The following is a 19,655-nucleotide window of genomic DNA, read 5'->3' on the forward strand; positions in this document are numbered from 1 at the left end:
GCGTTGGGGACACATTAATGTAACAGATGTAATCGTTGTTGCTCCAAGTGAAAATGGGCCTGTTCGATAATGGTGCTGTGCAGGGAATTTAAAAATGTCACTTTGTTGCTCCTGCTCTGCCTTGCTGTAAGAGCAAACTTTGCAAGTAAAACACAGAATTTTGAAACGAATTATTTAATCAAGCTTAAAATTGACGTTTTCAGTGCCATACTGGGCAAGGAATCGGGTATTGTAACTGCCACTGCGATTCTTTTCCAGAGACTCACAATCTGCCAAAGCAACCGCCGCTTGCCCTAGCAATGGGACAAGCGTCACAGTGTCTAGGCTTGATGGCTCGATCAGGAATCGGATCCTGCGCGTTCGCCACGGTGGAAGACTACCTACACTAGCTATGCATTCGGAGATCTGAAAGGTGTTGTGGCATATTCAACACGGAAAGTAGACCAGCTCTGCTGACTGGAATTTGGAATTTTAATTACGTACTAAGGACAAGTCTGTCGCTTTATGTTGCTTCCTAGTTTACAGCATGATGCAAATGATTTCTAACTTAGTGTTAGGAGAAAATTTCCATCTTTAAACCTCTTAGACAACTAAGAGTTGAAAATATCACTGATAACGTCAGACATCCAAATTGACAAGTACCAATCCTTTAAACGATTGTCCAAAACAAACCAAAAATCCCGCTACCTTGTGGCGGGACGGGAGAGCAGAAAACACGGCTGTATTAGCATGTGGGTGATGTAAGCGTCAAGCAGAATGACTTGCCAACCTCCACCCCCGTTGTTACATAGTTCAATCAGTGTAATTTGCAAAATGCATAAACACCTGATGGTTTGGATATATAGTGTTGATGGGAAGAAATGATATTTTTTAATGTGTACTGTAAAACTTGAATTACTCAGGAGCTGAGTGAATATGTTTGTTGCTACTTACAATCCCAACCTGTTGATCTTAGTAGTTTTTTTTGTTTTAACATGGTCTTTTCAACTTTGTTTCCTTGTTTAACTACGGACAGCTTCTGTTGTGTAGACTCACCAGTTTAACTGTTGTATTATAACAGTATTACATGTCAACACAGTGTGGTTATGACCTATTTATATAAAAACCAAATATTTAGTCAATTTACAGTCTTAATTTAATCTTTGTACACCTTGCATTTTTAAAAGTGCTTAAATAGTACTATATTGCAATAAAATGTAGTGATATCATAATTAACCAGCCATTAAAAACTTACTTCTACATACATGGTAGCATGGGCTTGTATGCTACGTTTTCTTGGTTCTAGAGGGCTGTCCTGGAACAGCGGTTCTCGGGCAGACCCGTGAATGGAGAAGGATGGCTCGCTGGTGGAACCGGGGATGCGCTTCCCTGCATCAGAGCCCTGCAGCGGCCGGGCTGTCAGAGGCTTACTGTGCTGTTGCCGTGAAGCGAGCCCTGCTAGCAGGGCGAAGCCAAGGCACTGCAGCAAGCTTCGTCACTGCTCCCTGAAGATGGGAGGAAAAAACCTTACTCCTTGAAAGTAATCATCAGTCTGGACAGTAGTGTCCCTGCTGTGGGAACTGACTGCACGGTTCTGGTATTAGGATACAGCCTTTCTTTAGAGAGGCCAGTAACTGAGAAAGCAGGAATCGTGGATTGTTGTAAGAACAACAACGCAGCAGCCAGAACAGCAAGTACAACGTCGTTCCTCTTTATTCTCTGCAAAGGAGCTGCCTCGTGGAGTAGCACCCAGCTCCACAGGCCTGGTCGTAACACCAGCTGTTGTCAGCCCGTACTAAGGATGCACAGTCACTGCTCTGGCCCAGCTGCTTCTTGCGTTCCCTGACCGCTGCTGAAAGGGGGAGGGAAGAGAACAGGGAGGTCAGTTCGGGCACAGCTCTGTGAAGGTCAGTGCTGTCTGCGGGCTGGAGCCGAAAGCAGAGCAATGATGGAGGAGTGGGGAAAAACCACACTTGTCTTGAGAGACTGTCAGTAAAGTCCTTAAGAGCATCTTCTGAAAAAGCTGTCTTCGTACTCAATTTTTAATCTGTGTTGAAAGCCAGCGTTTTCTAAACCTTGTTGCTTTTTGCTTTTTTTCTTGCCCTTAAAAGAAAAAAAAAAAAGCTGTTAGTTACCATTTCCTTAGCCCATCTACTGCAGAAGCAGCAATCCACTGATAACTGCAGCATTACAGAACAGAAGAACTGACTGGAGAGCTGATAAACTTCCGATCATCGTTCACATACAACAGCTGGCTTCCACTGGCCGGGGGTACCGACTTGTGCCAGTCTCCGTCAGAAGGTACAGCAGGGCTGTCACCGCTGACAAGCGGACTGCCTGCTGAGGATGAGTGACTGCTGCCGCTAGCGCCGGTGAGCCTCGCGCGCGGCGCTTGTGTGGCAGAGCGTGGCTCTAACAGCCGATGGCGTGTGCGAGTCTGTCCCCATTTGCTTCTGTAATGTCATTTTTTTATGAGGAGAAACAGGCGCGATTTCCCTCTGCTCACACAGAAGCTCGGGGATCCAGGCATCCCTGCTTTGAGTTTTACACGTATCTGAAATGACTTCCAGCAGCTCAGGGTTTGTAGGCTGAAACAACCATTAGTATTTATTTCAAGCAGCAAACATGGCTCTAGGCCCAGATGCTGCTGCTTAATGTACCAGAAACGAGGTAATTTTTCCAAGTTGTGTCTCATACACCCACTCAGGCTGTAGGGCCCTGCTGCCCTTCCCTTACTGTCGTCAGGTTCGTTGAGTAAGAAAGAAGGGAGCAAGATACAGCCCTCTGTAACACGGTAAAGCTTTTTTAGTGTACTTTAAATGACATAATGTAGTACCTACTTTGCCTTTTTATACTCACCCCAAGATTTGTCCACAAACTGAACTGCAGCTTTTTTGACTGGGTTCTTCTTATTTTCAAGGGAAAAAAATTCATTTGCTGAAATGGAGACGAGTGTTAATTACTAAGCGTAACACAGACAAATCTAGATGCAGCCCCACCTCAGGAAAACCGCTTACCCTGTGCCCGGTTGGTGTCTGGGCCGTAGAGATGAGTGTTTAAGAAGTCTTTGGCAGCCTCTTGGTGGAGGCCTGTTAAACTCTGATCTTTTAAGCACACAGCTGTATACTTTCCTTTTGACCTAATTAAATCAAGAGACATAAATCCCTGTAGCGTAGTTACAGAACAACAGACACGCTAGTCAGTGCTTTGCTACTTGAGCACAACAGCGGCCGGCGTGGGTTTCTGATGCTCAGCCAAGCTTTGCAGCAGTATTTAAAAAAAAAAAAAAAAAAAAAAAAAAAACACCAAAAAAACCAAAGGGACTGAGACTGTCAACATGTGCCTTTATGTGGTCTGAGTAGTTCCTTGGGAGTCCCGAGGACAGTGCAATTCCTCTATTTGACAAATTCCTCCAGTGACAAAGAAACGGGGGGAGGGGGGACAGGGGACAGACAAAAATGCAGGAATTCAGTGCTCAACAAGCAGACCTGCAGCAGCACATAACAGAATGTCTCCTGCTGTGCTTATGACTGCCCAGTTACCTGACAGCAGTTGTTATATATACATATAACAATTATTTATATTGTAGAGCTTTATATATGTGTGTGTGTGTGTGTATATATATTTTACAAGTATGCTGTATCAGAAGCATACTAAAGGCGCTTTTAGCACATAAATACGCTTCCAATCAGAGGAAGAGCGGGGGAGCATCAAGTGCAGAAGAGCGTACAGCCCTACGCAGGGACGGGACAGCCGCTGCGAGGCCCCCCCAAGCAGGCAGGGGGACAGACACCCTGGACCTCCTCCCAGCGCACCTGGCACCCCTTCTTCCCTTGTCTTTCTTCACCAGTCTTTGGACTTGGCCTGGCCTCTGCTTCTCAGCCCCACCTCCGCAGGGTTTACCTAGATGAAATTTAATAGAAAACAGAAAAAATTTCCCCAACTTTATGAATCAAGAGGTGTAAGTGAAAGGGGAATGAAACAACAATTAGGCTGTGAAAAATAAGATGTCTTTAGTTAACTCCAACGGGCATTTTTCAGCAGCTCTGACTAGCAAGAGCTAGAAGGTGTTGCCCTCGCAGAAGGGCTGTGAGCGGGAGGGGAAGAAGCACGCCCCAGGGGAGCCACCTGAAGCACCGCTAGCCGGCTTTCCCCTTCCTTGGCATCAACACCACAAAATGGGATTCATCGCAGGCAAAAATTCAATGCAACACAACAGCTACGAGTAACATGCAAAATGGAGTCCAGCCTCGGCCCCATTCAATAAGTACTATGGAGGCTGAGTAGCCAAAGCATCATCCCGAGCTCATCTCTTGTTTGTGCCAACAGCTTCTTTTACAACAATAACAAAAGGAAGAAAAAGTAGCAGTTACACCATCCAGCTGTATAATTATGTGAGGTACGGATGAGAGGATTGTTTGAAAAAATATTTTTTTTTTTATAAAGTACTCCAAAGTACAGATGAAGAGGGCTAGAAAACAGGAGTCACGAATACTCTAGACTCTTGATTTTTCTAGTTCAGAATTTGAAAAGAAGTTACCTAATTTTTTAGAGATGCTATTAAATCATAGTATGATATGTAAAGTATCAAGGTGATTAGCAACTCTATCCAGGAACAGCCTTTACAACTTAAACAAACGCTAAATATTAATCTCCCTCTGGTAATCCTTGTTTTTTCTGTTATAACACCTGCCCGTTATTTCCTTCAACACCTCGGCCTATTTTAATGGAAACCATTCTACAGCAAACAGCTTTTGTAAAAGGCGCAAGAATCAGATTAAGTGCAACTTTTTCCTCAGGTGTTGTTCCTCCACAACAGACCACCTGCCCCGTCTGTTCAAGTGTCAGCCTTTCACAAGGTCCCCGTACCGGGGCGCTACCCCACCGCAGCTCCAGCACAGAGCTGAAACCCCGAGGCATGAGGAAGAGCACGGCGCCGGCACAAGGCGCCGCAGCGTACCTGGGTCACCTGCGGCAGCCTGCCCCTCGGGCCTGTGGAGTCAGAAGGCGACAGGTTACTCTCCCGCTTCACGCTCCCTTCGCTTACCCAAAGCCGCCATCGCTCCCGTTCCCCCCCCTCCCCCGCCCCCCCCCCCCCGCCTTCCCAACGCCGGGACCCGAAGGGGCCGCACCAGGGGCGGGAGGGGCTCGCCGCCGGCCGGCAGCGCTCACCGAGACCGCCCGCCCGCCCGCCCTCGCCCCCTCACCCTGCGGGCGGCGCGGCGGCCAGCTCCTGCAGCACGGCCTCGGGCAGCAGCTTCCGTTTCTGCGGGGGAGAGGGGGGTTAGCGGGGCGGCGGGGCGGGCGGGCAGGGGAGCGGGGCCGGCCGCCGTACCTTCTGCTCCGCGAACAGCTCCTGCCGCCGCCGCCGCTTCTCCTTCAGCAGCTCCCGGTGCCTGCGGGGAGGCGGGAGGCGCCGTCAGCGCGGCCTCGGCGCGGGGAAAGGGCTCGCGCGCGGGTGGCCGTTGGGCCGTTGAGCGTCCGTACCTGCGGGCCGCCTCCCCCACGAGCTTCCGTTCGGTCTCGGCCGCCTCCCTCGCCACGCCGAAGGACACCTCCTCCGGGGCCTCGTCCTCCGAGGAGGGCGGGCTGAGGAGCGCGGCGGGCGGCCCGCGCTTGCCCGCCGCCTTCTGCCGCCGCGCCATCGCCCCCCACGCCGCGCGCTGACCCCCGCCCCGGAAGCGCTCCCTGACCGCCGCGCCCGGCCGCGCGCGCCGCCCGCCAGCCCCTCCTGCGGCGGCGCCCCGCCCCCTCGCGCCCAACGGCTCGGAACCGCCCTCCCGCCGCGCGTGCGCAGAGAGACGACGCCGGGAGAGCGGCGGCCTGAGGCGGCGGCGGCGGCGACCGGGCCCGGCCGCCCGGCCTGGGCCCCCGCCGCCCCGTTTATTGCCGTGGGGAGCAGGGAGGGGACAGCCCGGCGAGACCCGCCGCCTCCTCTCGCCCACCCCCTCCCCAGCCCCCGCCGTGCCCCCCCCACCGGCCGCGGCGCTTCCCCGCCGGCCGCTCCGAGGTGCTCAGGAGATGATCTCCGTCTGGTGGCGGGCCAGCGCCGGCGGCAGAGTGGTCCCGCAGGGGCCCGGGAAGTGAAACCTGGAAGGAAGCAGCCGGGTGAAGGGGCGGGCAAGGGCATTTATTTCTTAAGCATTGGGGGAAAAAACTAGATCACGTTTGTTTGTTTAAAAATGTCTAAGCGTTTTAGCAGTTCAATGAAGATGGAGGGGACTGAAGGTTCATAGTTTAAAACGGAGCAGCTTTACCTGAATCTGTTTGTAGCAGGAGTAGCTTCCATGTTAAATTCTGCAACCGGCACTCCTCTGGCCGATACCTGAGGGGCAAACATAGCGGCGGGATACACCACAGAGGAGGTCCCGACCTGCAGGGACAGGGCGAAAGAATCACGAGTGTAGCAGGCCAGTAGTTAAACAGACAAAACCAAACCAACCCACAAGGCAAGGACCCTTCCCACAACACCGGATCTGCAAAACCACTAAAGCATGGAAGATGCCTACAGAAATGAAAGCAAATCATAGAATCGTAGAATCGTTACGGTTGGAAAAGACCCTTAAGATCATCGAGTCCAACTGTTAACCCAGCACTGCCAAGTCCACTGCTAAACCATGTCCTCAAGCACCACGTCTATCCGTTCTTTAAATACCTCCAGGGACGGAGACTCAACCACTTCCCTGGGCAGCCTGTGCCAGTGCTTGACCACCCTTTCAGTGAAGAAGTTTTTCCTAATATCCAACCTAAACTTCCTCTGGCGCAGCTTGAGGCCACCAAATCAACGTCTACATTTAGTGTCACTGCATATGTAGCTGTTTAACATGGCTTAAGAACTAGCACTTGTTTCTCTGAGGCAACCCAGAGAAGCCTGTTTGGGGCTTGTAACTAGATGAACAAAAAAATCCCAGAAACAAAACGGCAGACACTGTTTTCAGGAAAAAAACCACAAGATGTCCCTTGTGTTACTTGAGATTATTTTCTGAAGGGTACACAATATTCTGAGCAACTGTTTTGGTCAGCGATCTGGAACCTACATGGCATGTCAACAACCTCACAAAAAAAGCAGCACATGATAACAGCTAGCTACATTCTTGCACCATTCCGTAATGCTTTTTTTTTTAAGCTGGGCATCAAAATAATCCTGTTTTTCACTGTTTGAGAAATTCAAATATTAGAGAACCTCTAACACTTGAACCTGTAACAGCTGTGTACAGTGCAGACTGCAGATGCCAGGTGAGCAAGGTGCACACATGCCGAACTTGTTAACTTCTGAGTAGTATGCGTAAATTTTCAAACTTCACGGTCTTTTAATGTTTTACACTTGACACTGGAGAGTCCCTCGGGGGCTTTTAGCTCCCTCGGGGAAGTGCAGATGCATCTCCTTTACCCGGGAGGTGCAAGCTCTTTAGCGCGGCGCTTCCCTGCCGGTTAAGAGGCCAGGTGACAGAAGCCTCACTCACTACCAAGCAGAGGTCGCATATCTCAAGCTCCTTCTCAACCTCCGTGAGAATGTCAGGATCCAGCGTTTCACCAAACCACACAACGTGGGGACGGAGGAGCCCGTTGCAGCCGTCCTCCTCACACCTGTTTAAAAATCACAAAGGGACAGCGTCAGGCTGCTGACGCGGACGTTTCAAGCTGCAGAACGGCAAAGCAGTTTTCATTCTCGTTTGGACGTGTCCTACCTGCCCTCGCTCCTTCTCCCTCCTCCTTCACAGCCCTCCCCACACCCTCCTCTACCACGTGCTGGACGGAAGGCAGCTGACGCCGCGCTACGCGCGCGTGGGGAGCACGCACGTGCTGCCTGGTCACACGGAACGGGCTGCTGAGCAGTTGTTCAACTCGGATACTTAATCGTGCCTTCCCTTTACTCCGCTCCTGAAATGCATGAAGCTGAGAAACACAGTATGTGCTACAGACCTCGGCCTCCACCGGCTTTGACAAACTGGCCAAGAGGTTTTTAAGGAGAAAGTGAAGGGAAAGACAGAAGCATCGCCTCAGCCTCTTTTCCTGAGGAACCAGATGAAAAATACAGCGGCTTCTTGCATCTGCAACTAGCTAAGGCAAAGCTTCCGCCATTATAAAAAGCACCGTGGCACATTTAATGCCTGCAAGGGACTATGCAGCGGCTGTAGCCCAGCACGGTATTCCAGACTGACTAACAGCAGGTAGCACCTGCAAAGTAACAAAACGTTTACTGTGTAGCACTTCTAGTTTCTTAGTAAAATTCTCCTACTCCTCCACTTACTACAAACCCCATGAATTTAGGCATGTTTCAGCTGGGTGCTCAAGTACACAAGCATGCGATCCCTCTAGCAGCATGGTAAGCTTCTAGTACACACTCCTGTTGTCTGCGGCCCCCCGTAACTTCAGACTCAGCTCTCTGGGGCAAAGCCCCACGCCTTTTTCTCCTGTAGAATGTCTCTGTGTCCTTCCAAAATTCCGTGAACAGTAATATAAGCCTTTGAGATGCACGAAGTATGAAGAGGCCACAGCAAAAGCCAAAGCAGTCCATACGTACTGAGGAAGGTCTTCAACTGGAATCGCGGCGTCTTCTGTTTTGGGATCTGGAGCCCTGGAATTACAAAATTGAAATACATATTCAGCCGTACAAAGTGCACTTGATATATTAATAAAAACTCAGTATTCTCTAAAGCGCACTCTCCAATCAAGGAATCTGTGCAACTTCGGCCAACTTCAACCTCTACTACAACCCTAAAATACCACACACGGGGCAGGCAGGCATTTGTCCAGAATTATCCCAGAGTTAAGCAGCTGTAATAAGCTGGTCAAAGTCGGCCAAAGGCACAACAAGTATTTCTGTAGCTGTCTAAAGATCTGGTGGAACGCAAAGGGAAAAAAACCTAAAAATCTATGAGCACCTGCCTGTGTCGTCGTCCTCCCCCCTTATTTTTAACGGTGAAAGAAAGAGAATGGCTAGAAAAAGGAGACCGAAGGCGGCTTCTGCAGCTTTTTAAGTTGCAGAAATCCCGGGAAGTGACGTTTCCCTCCTGATTGTTTCACGCATCTGCATTTTGAGACCCGTAATGATGAGAATCTTATTGATGAGCTGAAGGACAAAAGCTACTGGACGCTCAAGAGATGCAGAGGAGGACAATCCATGTATCCAGTGACGGCAGTCCAATTTAAGGAATAAGCATCCAATTTAATAAAAAAACCTGGAAGGTGAGGAGGATGGGAGTAAACACGCATTCTCAAAGAGTACAACTAGTTGATGTCCGATATGAGAGTTTCAGGCCATCTGGAATTGTTCTAATTAACACATATACGGTGTTGTGCTAACTTAGAGGTTAACAGTTACTCATTCACAGACTTACGGTATCACGGGCTCTCACTGAAGTTACCGAACAGCATACTCACGTTTCAAAACAGCCGTGTAAAATTTAAGCATTAATACTACTAAAGGAAAATGGGGTGGTTGGCTGAAACTCCCGTACGCTCCTAAAATGGCTCCTTTTCTATTGAAAGTAGGAAATACAGAGAGTTTACGAGGCAGACGTATTACCCTTTCCCGGCCAACGCGGGGCATATTGGACTCTTGTAATTCGCCGCCACGTTTCCACAGTTGGTGCATCGAGTTTTAAATAAACTACCTGAAAACACACAAAGAGAAAACATCAGGGATCAAGCGATTGCTCTGAGGCACGGCTGCACAAAAAAAAGGTTGCGTTTATCCTGGACGGCCTTTATTTGACTTTGAAGACTACACCTCGTGAGTGACTTAGTACATGAACGTAACGGCCAAGTGTTGAAACCCGGCAGCATTGTGAACGAGACGCTATTTACACAGCGCGTACACACGCTTTTGTTCAGCGACCCAAGGTGACCAGCGTCATAGTTAAGCACAGACCGGGCCCAGCAAAGGCGGACGCAGCCCTTTCAGCCGAAAGGCCGCCGTGAACAACAGCGACAGTCCCTCCGAGCTGTGATTTGTCACCTTGTTCTACCTCACCACACGAGTAATACACAGCCTCGTAGTAGTATTTCAGGGGAAAATCATTATTTAAAATACCACTGAGGGAGATGATTCCTGCTTATTACTTTTCCCCTTCAATCAGAAACATTTCTTTTCTCCCAGTACTTATCCTGCTCTCTCTTCTCCCCCGCAGGTTCGCTGGCCTGTAGATAACAGGTAAGCTGATTCTTACCGTGAATTTCTAAGAGGTGCTTTGTGCCTGCTTTTCTGTGTAGTTCATCAATGTTCTGCGTGATGACCACAACGCTCCTTCCTTGCTTGCTCAGTCGCCTTTCGCACTCCGCAATGGCGATATGTGCAGGGTTTGGATGTTTACTCAACATCACTTCCCGGCGGTAATGGTAAAATTCCCATACGCGAGAAGGGTTTCGCGCAAAAGCCTCTGGCGTAGCCAGCTCCTGGAAAAGACGTAACGATTCATTCTACCAATGAAAGGGCAAGAAAATCCCCTCCCCAGGTGAAGCCTGCTAGCACGCTGCCATTTCCACTGCTACCAGCGTAACACGATAATAAAAAGCAGATTATTTATAACCAGATGCAGTTTGGCAAGAATATATGTCAATAGCCCTTATGAGGATGACAAGTCAAAGTATCTTGTTAAATGAGGAAATAACTCATATCCATAGTGTGGTACATGGTTTTACATAGTGCGCTCAGACCTTATTCTATGCTGCCCTACCAAACTGTTAGGAGTTTGGTACAGCATAAAGGAAGATGAGATATTTCAATGCACACAATTTTTGGCATGCAAAACTCTTTTCCACAGCAGCCATAAAACTCAGCATCGTGTGGATCTATTTCCTTTGCTAGCAATTTCTTTTCTGCCGTAAGTGTAACACAAGCCAAGTTACAGCCATTGTCGAAACCAAAGTCTAATGCCTTGTCTTTTATGTACTGGTAAAATCTAAGCTCTGCTTTTCACACTAACTTCAATTTTGCCTTATCTTTTTTTTTAAAAGGAGGAGTAGCTCAGTCTAATGCCTGAATGCACAATTCTACTGATATAAAAACGCTGAATGCAAGCGTTCTGATGCAGAAGGACCAGGCATTTATACACACGCATGCTTTATTTGAATCGATAATCACTGAAAGAAAAAAATGCATCTTTAGATTCAAGCCATCTTGTAAAACTCATCTCTCTGAGCCCTTTTTAACTTCATCACATCTTTCGGACTGCTGTCATTAAAAACCATAAAGAAAGCAAACATGACTGCAGCGTTTGGGGTGGCAGTTACTGACAGCGTAACAGCTGCTTGAAACATCCGCAGCACCACGCAGGATCAGACGCACGAGGCACCTACACACCTCGCACGTTTGGGTGGGGGCCGCTGCGCCACTCCACCCCGCAGCGGCTGCTTCCACCTCCTCTCCCACCCCAGCGGCTCCCAACGCTGGCAAGATCACGCCAGCGAGAGAGACAGAGCTTGTGGGAGAGTGCAAGACTGTGGGGAACCCTGCCCCCAAACAAAAAAAAAAATCCTAAAACATTTTTAAAGAGTGTTATGAGAAACCAAGATTAAAAGAAAACAACTTGTTGGTATCATCGATTCTGTCCTTTGTTATTTTGGTAAAAAGCTCTTAGAGAGTTTGAAACAGGAAAGGCCCCACGAGGTAGGAAAACAGTGAGGGTGTCAAAAGAGGAGCAAACAGCCGAGCTGCAAGGCAGCAAGAAAACAAGGACGGTAGGAAGACCCAGAGCTGTCTGCAAAAACATCGTTTTTTCCCAAACAACCGATAAACCAAACAACAGAAAAGAATTTGCAGCTGCACAAAGCACCCCCAGGGCACGAGGGAGGGCTGCAGACACGGCTGTCGGCAGAGCCCCCACCGTACCGCCACGGGAGCGCGTCCACCCTGCGGTACCCAGCTGCTCCGGACTCTGCGCGCTCACCTGCCCGGCGGATGGAGCGGCACCAGTGCCGCCAGCACGTACCTGGGCTTGCCACTTCCTCCAGAAACCTCCAGCCCCTCGGAAGGTAGGAACTCCGCTCTCCGCGCTAACGCCGGCTCCTGTGATGATGGCTATATGCTTCGCTTTGGCAAACACTTCTCGAAAGTCAGCCATGTCTACGCGCAGGGAGGAAAAACAAACGGCTGTTTGAACGCTTATACTTTTACAGAAGAGGCCATACAGACAGTGCTGGCCAACTTCTGCATCCAGCAACAGCTTCCACACGCACCTCCCGTGACTTCAGCTGCAGAACACTAACTTGTTTCTGAGTTTCTGTATATCGGAATTTGAAGGCCAATTCCTGGAGATCCTCAAAAAAGCATATGAGTGAGCCCAGTGGGGCAACATGGATTAAACTATGAATATACTCAATATTTTAAAGACTAAACTAAAACCCCACACTAGATGCTACCATGATAACAACTGCTGCCACCAGCACCGCCCAGGAACAGTTTGCTTCCTAATTGTAAGGCAAGATCCTGAGATGAAAAAAAATTACATTTAGGTACATAGTATCACCTTCAAAATTAAGGTAATTTGGGAAAACGCATTTCCTTCCGAGGCGTCTTGCCCATTTTCCAGGTTTGCAACTGTATTTTCTGTTTTTGAATGTATATTCCCTCCATTTTTCCCTGCATGGTAAAGTAACTTGGGACAAAGATGGGAAATTTCTTTTGCATTTTTCTAAAAACAAGATTAAAAAGGAACAGGTTAGCTACAAAGAGACAAAAAAAAAAATCTCTTCCAGTTTACCTCAGATATTAATTTTAAAGCAACATATTTTAGAATCACAGAATTGTTTAGGCGGGAAGGGAGCTCTGGAGATCGTCTAGTCCAACCCCCCCGCTCAGGCAGGGTCAGCCAGAGCAGACTGTCCAGGACCGCCTCCAGTCAGGTGGCTTCCGAGTATCTCCAAGGATGGAGACTCCACCACCTCTCTCTGCACAACCCATTCCAGAGTTTGACCACCCTCACAGGAAAAAAAGCATCGTCTTGGGTTCAGATGGAATCTCAGGTGTTTTGTGTCCGTTGCCTCGTGTCCTGTCACTGGGCACCACTGGGAAGAGTCTGCCTTGTCTTCATTCCCTCCCATCAGGTATTGTTATGCACTGACAAGGTGCCCCCGAGCCTGGTCTCCTCCAGGCTGAACAGTCCCAGCTCTCCCAGCCTCTCCTCCTATGTCAGGTGCTCCAAACCTTTAATCATCTTTGTGGCCCTTTGCTGGACTCTCTCCAGTAAGTCCATATCTGTCTTGTACTGGGGAGCCCAGCACTGGACCCAGCACTCCGCGTGTGGCCTCAGCAGGGCTGAGCAGAGGGGAAGGACCACCTCCCTCCACCTGCTGGAGATGCTCTGCCTACTGCAGCCCAGGACACCCGTTAGCCTTTCTTTGCCACAAGGGCTCATCGCTGGCTCATGGTCAACCTGGTGTCCACCAGGACCCTCAGGGCCTTTCCAGCAGGTTGGCCCCAGCCCGTCCTGGTGCCTGGGGCTATTCCTCCCCAGGGGCAGGACTTGGCTTTTCCATTTGCTGAACTTCACCAGGTTCCTCTCAGCCCGTGTCCCCAGCCTGCCGAGGTCCCTCTGGATGGCAGCACGACCCTCTGGCATATCGGCCGCTCCTCCCAGCTTCGTATCATCTGAAAACTTGCTGAGCACGTGCTCTGCCCCATCATACAGGTCGTTAACGAAGGTGTGGGACAGTATCAGCCCCAGTACTGACTCCTACAGTACACCGCTAGTAACTGGCCTCCAGCTGGGCTTCGAGCTGCTGATCACAACCCTAATCTTCATAATTCACCACGTGGTGCTGTTTTGTTTTGGTTTTGTTTTTTAAACCAAAGGCCGGGAAGTTTTTATAAGGAGAGAGAGTTACTGGAGAAGTCCCCAGACCCACAGCACGAGCGCCATAGAACCGGGCAGAGAACACTACGATTCCGATGCCCCGTCAGCTGTTGTCAACCAAACCTGACAAAGCCCTTGAACGTGTCAAGATGAGGCCAGGAGTCCCCCTAGCCCAGCCTCCGGTCTCCGACAGCAGCCAAACACTGATGCTCCAGGGGGCGGAAAAAGCAAGTGCACCTTGGCTGCCCAGCTGTTAGGGATTTTACTGTTATACCTGCGGAGTTCTGTGCCTGGTTTTCTAATTAAAACACATCCTCAAATTAAAAAACAAAACAAAACAAAACCCCAAACAAACAAAACCAGGGTATTTACTACTACTAGACTCAGCAAAGCTCCCGGAGTTACCCAATACCCCGCTCCCGAGTTGTTACAAATGCTCGAGGCCCTCCATAATTCCTGTGTAAAGAAATGAGTGACTTTTATTGCCCATTAGGATTACGAAAAGGGAATGCAATTAATTAGCATACATTTATGTACATAAATTATAAATACTACAACCAAATTACCAGGCAACCACACTAACTGCAACTATACAAGGGTTTTTGGAACTATCCATAGAAGATAAATTTTAGCAGCTGAAAAAAAAACCAAAAACATCAACTTCACGCCCTTCTAAACATTTTGCATTAAACTATTGATTCCATCTATTACACAAAACCTTCCAGAACTTCAAATCGAGCTTAAGCACCTGCCCAGGGTACGAAAGGAAAGAGAGGGATGTCTTACTTGAACTAGGTCGAGCCATTTCCAAGCAAAACTTCTGTTTCTTTGAAGAAGCAGCCTTAAGTCCACGATACGCTTGGGAAACCAACCTTCTAGCGGTAAATTGAAAGAGACTCATCAGCATCACTCGGAAACACGTTACCTGAGAAGAAATCAATGAAACACAAGCGGCCCGTTTAGGGAGCGTTATTTCTGCAAGCTCCCTGTAAGGAACTGCTCGTAACGAACCAGGTGCAACCATTATTCGTGGTTTTCTCCTGTTCATCACTCAGCCAAATAGTTTTACGTTTTGGAGGTATTCGCCGCCACGGTATTTCTGCTTTACGAGACGATAAATCGTTCCGTGCGATCCAGCAGGGCTGCTGCCTCTCCCTTTTGACGATAAAGGCTACGGCAGCACCTTCAATTCCGCCCCCCCCGTGCTGCACAACGCAGACATCCCGCACCCGAGACCCCCGAAAGAGGGTGACCGCTTTTGCCTGCCGTTGCTTCCAGTTAAGAATCGAAGAGCTTTCGTTCAGCTCAGAGACCGCCGAGCCCTTAAATACGTTCCCTGACCCTCGCGGATTTTGCCTAATATCGAACTCCCACGACGCTCGTTCAGTCTTGCGAAAGCAACTCCCGCGATACGACCGGTCTTATTTTAAGAAGGGAAGAGCGACCCGACGGCCGGGCAAACGTACGTGCGGCTGCCCGCCTGCAGAAGGGCGAAGGGGAACCGGGCGGGAGGACGGAGCCGAGCCGAGGGGGAGGCGGCGGCGGCGGCCGCCGCCGCCGCCTCCCCCTCGGCTCGGCTCCGTCCCGCCCGTCCGGTTCCCAGGCCCCCGGGGAGTCCTGGGGTCCCGGGTTCGCGCCCCGCCGGGGGTACTCACCTCAGCGGCGGGGACCGGCGACGGGCCGCGGGCTTTGCGGCGCTGAGGCCGAGGCGTGCGGCTCCGCACGTCCCGCCCCGGGCTTGCGGCGGGGCCGGGCTTCGCTCCGCTCCGCCCCGGCCTCGCCTTTCGCCGTTCACGGGTGGCAGAGCTCCCGCCCGGCACCGGGGGTGCGAGCAGAGGCAGGAGGGGATGGATGGAGGCCGAGGTCAGCCACGACGCTGCACTTCGACGTCTGACGTAATTAAATTAAATTACGCCCAAGTAGTTCTGAAAAGCTGGATGCTTTTCCAGTGTCGCAGTTTACGCGTTCACCTTCGAAACTCCTGTACGCTGCTATGCTGACATGGCTTGCACATTCATAGCATTAAAAACCCCCTCAGTTTCCACAGTTTTTATGAGGAAAGCTGGTTTTAGCTTGTTTTTCTGCAGAAACATCCAGCCTCTCCCTCTCCACCCTTCCCCATCAACTTTAAATCTCTTTAGTCCTTTTCAGTCAAGCTCAGATTTCACTTTTTTTTTTTTCCCCTTTGAATTCTGCCAATTCCCAGCTAAACAGGCGAAGAGGTCCCCAAATCGCGTACCCCAAGATGGGAAAGGCTGAAAGGCAAGTCCCACGACGCTGCAGAAGCGCTCTTTGAAGTCCACCACTTGCTGAGCAGCCCACGCAGCCAGGGAGCAGCTTCTGCCTTGGACCCGGTCCCCAGGCGCAGGGCACGGGACAGGCAACACCAGGGCCGGGCGGGCGAACCCCCAGCGGCCGCTGCCGGGGGCCTGCAGCCCACGATTCACTCGTTACACTGCTTCGTGGCACTTGTTGTTACCGGCATCACCACGGCACGTAATAATCTGCCCCCAGTTGCAAACGTGAAGGAAGCCTTTTGTGGGGGAAGGCTGGCGGCAGCGAGCAGTACTGATTAAACCCTGTGCTTTTGCTCGCCGGACTGTAACAGCCGTTCTCTGAGCGCGCTGGCTGCATCTCCATAAAGGCATGTACGCTTAAAAAAACAACACATAATACATTCAGAAAACAAGATAAAGGCCGGCATGATCTCATTCGACGCTGTAACTGTCCTGACGGTCAACATCAGAAAAACCTGGACTGGGGAAGCCGCCGAGATGACAGGTTTGTTCTGGTGGCTCAGACGAATGAGGGGTGGGATTGGCTCTGCCCTACGTTATTCAGTGTTAGGACCAGGTTGGTTTGGTTTTTTAAATCAAGGTCTTAGTATGGATTGTACATCCTGCTTATTAGGCAGTGTATTTTAGATGCCGGTTAAGGTAATATTTAAAAAAAAAAAAAAGGCAGTTTGCAGTTGGACTATCACCACCACATTATTCCACTGATTACAAAGTTCAAGACAGCAAACTACTAGTCTAATATTACTAATAGAAGAACGGCTTCTGTGTTTATGTACCAGAGTTTGAGAAGCACATCAACTACAACGCTTGCCTTTCCACATTACCTCATCACACTCGTTAGATATGCTCTTCCTCACTCTAAATTAACCCAGGGCAGGGCACGTTAACATGCAAGGTTTGCAAAAGTACAGGTCTTTCAATAACAACAGAAGTCACGACAGCACGGGTTATGTGAAACCTGTGCAGCACAAAGCTGGGTTGGCTTGTACAGGTTTGGCATGTATAGATTGCACACCCCAAGAAGCAAAATTATTCCGGTGTTTCTTAAGCCATCAGGCATTCTGTATTCTCAAAGGTCCGAAGCCATGAAGAGCCTAGTTCGGCTGATGCTAACATGGTGCGAATACTGCATCTTTGCCATAAGAAAATGGCCACATTAGCTGTCAAAATTGTTTGTAGCGGCCTTGGACAAATATATTTACGTAAACATGTGCACGCACACACACACACACACGAGTGTGTATTCTCTAAAAAGCATTATAAAAAGATTAAAGTGGCATCTAAAATTAACTTGAAGACCACGGTGTTGGGTGCAGGTACCTGGCAGTGTTCTAGGATCATCTGTGCCTGATAACATACTTGTGCAGAAAGCATTTGTTCTGTTACGGTGATTTCCTCCAGCAGCAGTATCCTTAATGCAGCGAGAGCAGCTCTAGCTGGACACCAGAAGCGTGACGTGTTCTGCAGAGACACCCATTCCGCCAAAATCATTAACACGCAAGAAACCTGCCTCAGCGGAGCCAAAAGCTGTGTCAAGGGCGAGTACCCTGAACTGCGCACCCCCCAAGCTGCCAACTGTGCTGTACTCAGCTGAGGCATCTACATATTTAGCAACGAGCCTGTCTTGTCTGCCTTCCAGGAACGCGTCCCCTCTCCCCTTGACCCACGTACGCCCGCCTCTGGCAGGAGATCCCCGGCTCCGCTCCCCGCCCCGTGCAGGGAGGGGAAAGCAGCAGGTGAGGAATGTGTATCCGCAGGGGCTGCTCTTCTCCTCTTAACGCTGCAGGAACCGGTCAGTGTTAAAACGGGCTAATACCATCCAGTCTTCCACTCCAATCGTATTCCCCTTCAGCATTTTTACAAAGTACTTTGCACCATCAGCTAGAAACAGCTTACCACTTGACCGTGAAACCTAATCGTACCAAATACAAGCAAAACTTTTTTTTTTTTTTTTTTTAAATCCCAAGTAAACAGTCTGTATTCTAACACACAGTAGGTCTGTACCAATTAAATACAATATGGCAGTATATAAATTACAGTTCTTTACAGTAAATAGTAAAATACAAGAGTCCGCGTACTGTACACAACAATCAAAGAAAGAACAGCAGCTTTTCAGTAAGGTCCCAGGTATCTCAATCAAAACTTACTACGAAACAAAGAAGAACAGATACAGCAGGCCATTCACTTCACTCATTTTTTTTACCGTGTTACTTTACAAATATCCAGAACGCTTGTACAGGCATCTACAGTATCTACATGTGGAACAACCTTCTTAGGAATTCATGAGCACCAGACACAAATCCCTCCATCATTCCCATTATTAAAATAAACTTTACAGATTAAAATTACTTTAGCAGGTTCTATTTCATCTTGATAATAACCAGCAAGTAACAAGTGCAAAGTTTGCAGTCATGATCCATTTACTGCTTCTTTGTTTCCCCATTCCCTCCCCCACACCCAAAAAAACAACACCCCCCACCCCCCCAAAACCCCCAAATGTCGTCCTCTCGCACCCCTGCAGTAATACCGGTTCTGCAGTCGAACTGCCCGGCTGGCTTATGTTGCCATATGAAATGCCAGACGTATAGCTTCAGGCATTGTCAGTCATGTCAATCCAATGCCAAGTCAGCACAGTGGCAGGCCTCTAGGAAGACAAAAAGTACGAAGCAGTTGGGTATTTCAGTGTGCTTAAACACGGAGCATAAGGCTGCACGGTGCCCAGTGACTGAAAGAAACATGGCACCAAGTTATCAGTTAAAACATTTACAATAGAAAGATATAAACAGCAAATGTGTCAGTCTAAAACAAGTTCTTTGGTAATTAAGAACAGCAAACCGTAGCTTTTTTTTTCCCAAATATGGATTTACATCCTGGTTTTTCCACAATAAAATATTTTTTGTTAAAATATATCTCCCATGTTGTTGTGTAACAAACAGTCCAGTACCTCAGTTATCTACAGATCAGCTTTAACTGTATTTTAGTGTGCAGCCGTATCTGCCCACTGGCAGACAAACTATAGATACACATTCATATATATATATATATAATATATATATTATTTATAAAAAATTAGAGAATTAAGTCAAGGACTCTAGAGAATACACATTCCGTATGGACAGATTAAAATGTACAATAGCTTCAAAAATCCATAAAGTTCTCTACACAGCGATGCGTGTAGTAAGTGCAAAAATACTGCAGTTTAGTTAATCCAAGATTTCCTGTTTTCCTGTTTCCTAGAAAAAGCAGAAGCCGCTGCATCTCCTGAATGGCAGAGGACTTCTCCTCCTGCTTTAGGAGAGGATGATGAGCCTTGAAGCACAGAACTTTTCCGTTTCTCTGAAGTGGAAGATGCCTGAGACCGTGAAGTGCTACTCCATTTCCTTGCGGAAGCTGGCGCTTTGCTGAGGCGCCCGGGACGAACAAAGACACCGTGGCGTGGTTTGCACTGGAAGTACTCTCTGCCTTTTACAGTTCCATCATGCTTCCCTTCAATGAAAATAAATGCATGGAATTAATTGTTGGTACTTTCATGAGCACATGCAATTACAGTGTCGATGTGTAAGTATCTTTGGCTATCTGTCCG

At 48.9% G+C, this 19,655-nt stretch overlaps 4 protein-coding genes across 8 annotated transcripts in view; 1 reads left to right on the plus strand and 3 right to left on the minus strand.

Moving 5' to 3' along the window:
* The window catches only part of RANBP9 (RAN binding protein 9), a 42,995-nt gene extending 41,459 nt beyond the window's left edge, over positions 1-1,536 (plus strand). For both annotated transcript variants that reach the window (XM_082317998.1, XM_082317999.1), the window contains exon 14: positions 259-1,536. In XM_082317998.1, coding sequence (XP_082174124.1) covers positions 259-389 — 131 coding nt within the window. In that variant the 3' untranslated portion in view covers positions 390-1,536. The remainder of the gene's footprint in view (positions 1-258) is intronic.
* A 133-nt stretch (positions 1,537-1,669) lies between these two features.
* NOL7 (nucleolar protein 7) lies at positions 1,670-5,689 on the minus strand. The gene is made up of 8 exons (XM_082318309.1): positions 5,467-5,689; positions 5,315-5,375; positions 5,187-5,245; positions 4,940-4,971; positions 3,795-3,882; positions 2,997-3,118; positions 2,839-2,916; positions 1,670-2,082 (listed from the first exon to the last, which is right to left on the minus strand). The coding sequence occupies exons 1-8, from the start codon at positions 5,622-5,624 to the stop codon at positions 2,015-2,017; spliced, it is 666 nt and encodes a 221-aa protein (XP_082174435.1). The 5' UTR covers positions 5,625-5,689; the 3' UTR covers positions 1,670-2,014.
* A 267-nt stretch (positions 5,690-5,956) lies between these two features.
* On the minus strand, positions 5,957-15,484 carry SIRT5 (sirtuin 5). 2 transcript variants are annotated; one of them, XM_082304166.1, is made up of 9 exons: positions 15,431-15,484; positions 14,562-14,700; positions 11,913-12,046; positions 10,152-10,377; positions 9,509-9,596; positions 8,504-8,557; positions 7,443-7,566; positions 6,237-6,352; positions 5,957-6,069 (listed from the first exon to the last, which is right to left on the minus strand). In XM_082304166.1, the coding sequence occupies exons 2-9, from the start codon at positions 14,680-14,682 to the stop codon at positions 5,994-5,996; spliced, it is 939 nt and encodes a 312-aa protein (XP_082160292.1). In that variant the 5' UTR covers positions 14,683-14,700; positions 15,431-15,484; the 3' UTR covers positions 5,957-5,993. The 2 variants fall into 2 exon arrangements, with proteins under 2 accessions (XP_082160292.1, XP_082160293.1); XM_082304167.1 differs by lacking the exons at positions 14,562-14,700; positions 15,431-15,484 and adding an exon at positions 12,160-12,217.
* A 3,085-nt stretch (positions 15,485-18,569) lies between these two features.
* KIF13A (kinesin family member 13A) overlaps positions 18,570-19,655 on the minus strand; it is a 119,534-nt gene continuing 118,448 nt past the window's right edge. For all 3 annotated transcript variants that reach the window (XM_082321168.1, XM_082321169.1, XM_082321167.1), the window contains one exon: positions 18,570-19,558. In XM_082321168.1, the coding sequence (XP_082177294.1) occupies positions 19,272-19,558 (287 nt within the window). In that variant the 3' untranslated portion in view covers positions 18,570-19,271. The remainder of the gene's footprint in view (positions 19,559-19,655) is intronic.

Source organism: Platalea leucorodia (assembly GCF_965183815.1).
Source record: "Platalea leucorodia genome assembly, chromosome: 1".
In the NCBI taxonomy this organism is placed as follows: Eukaryota; Metazoa; Chordata; class Aves; order Pelecaniformes; family Threskiornithidae; genus Platalea; species Platalea leucorodia.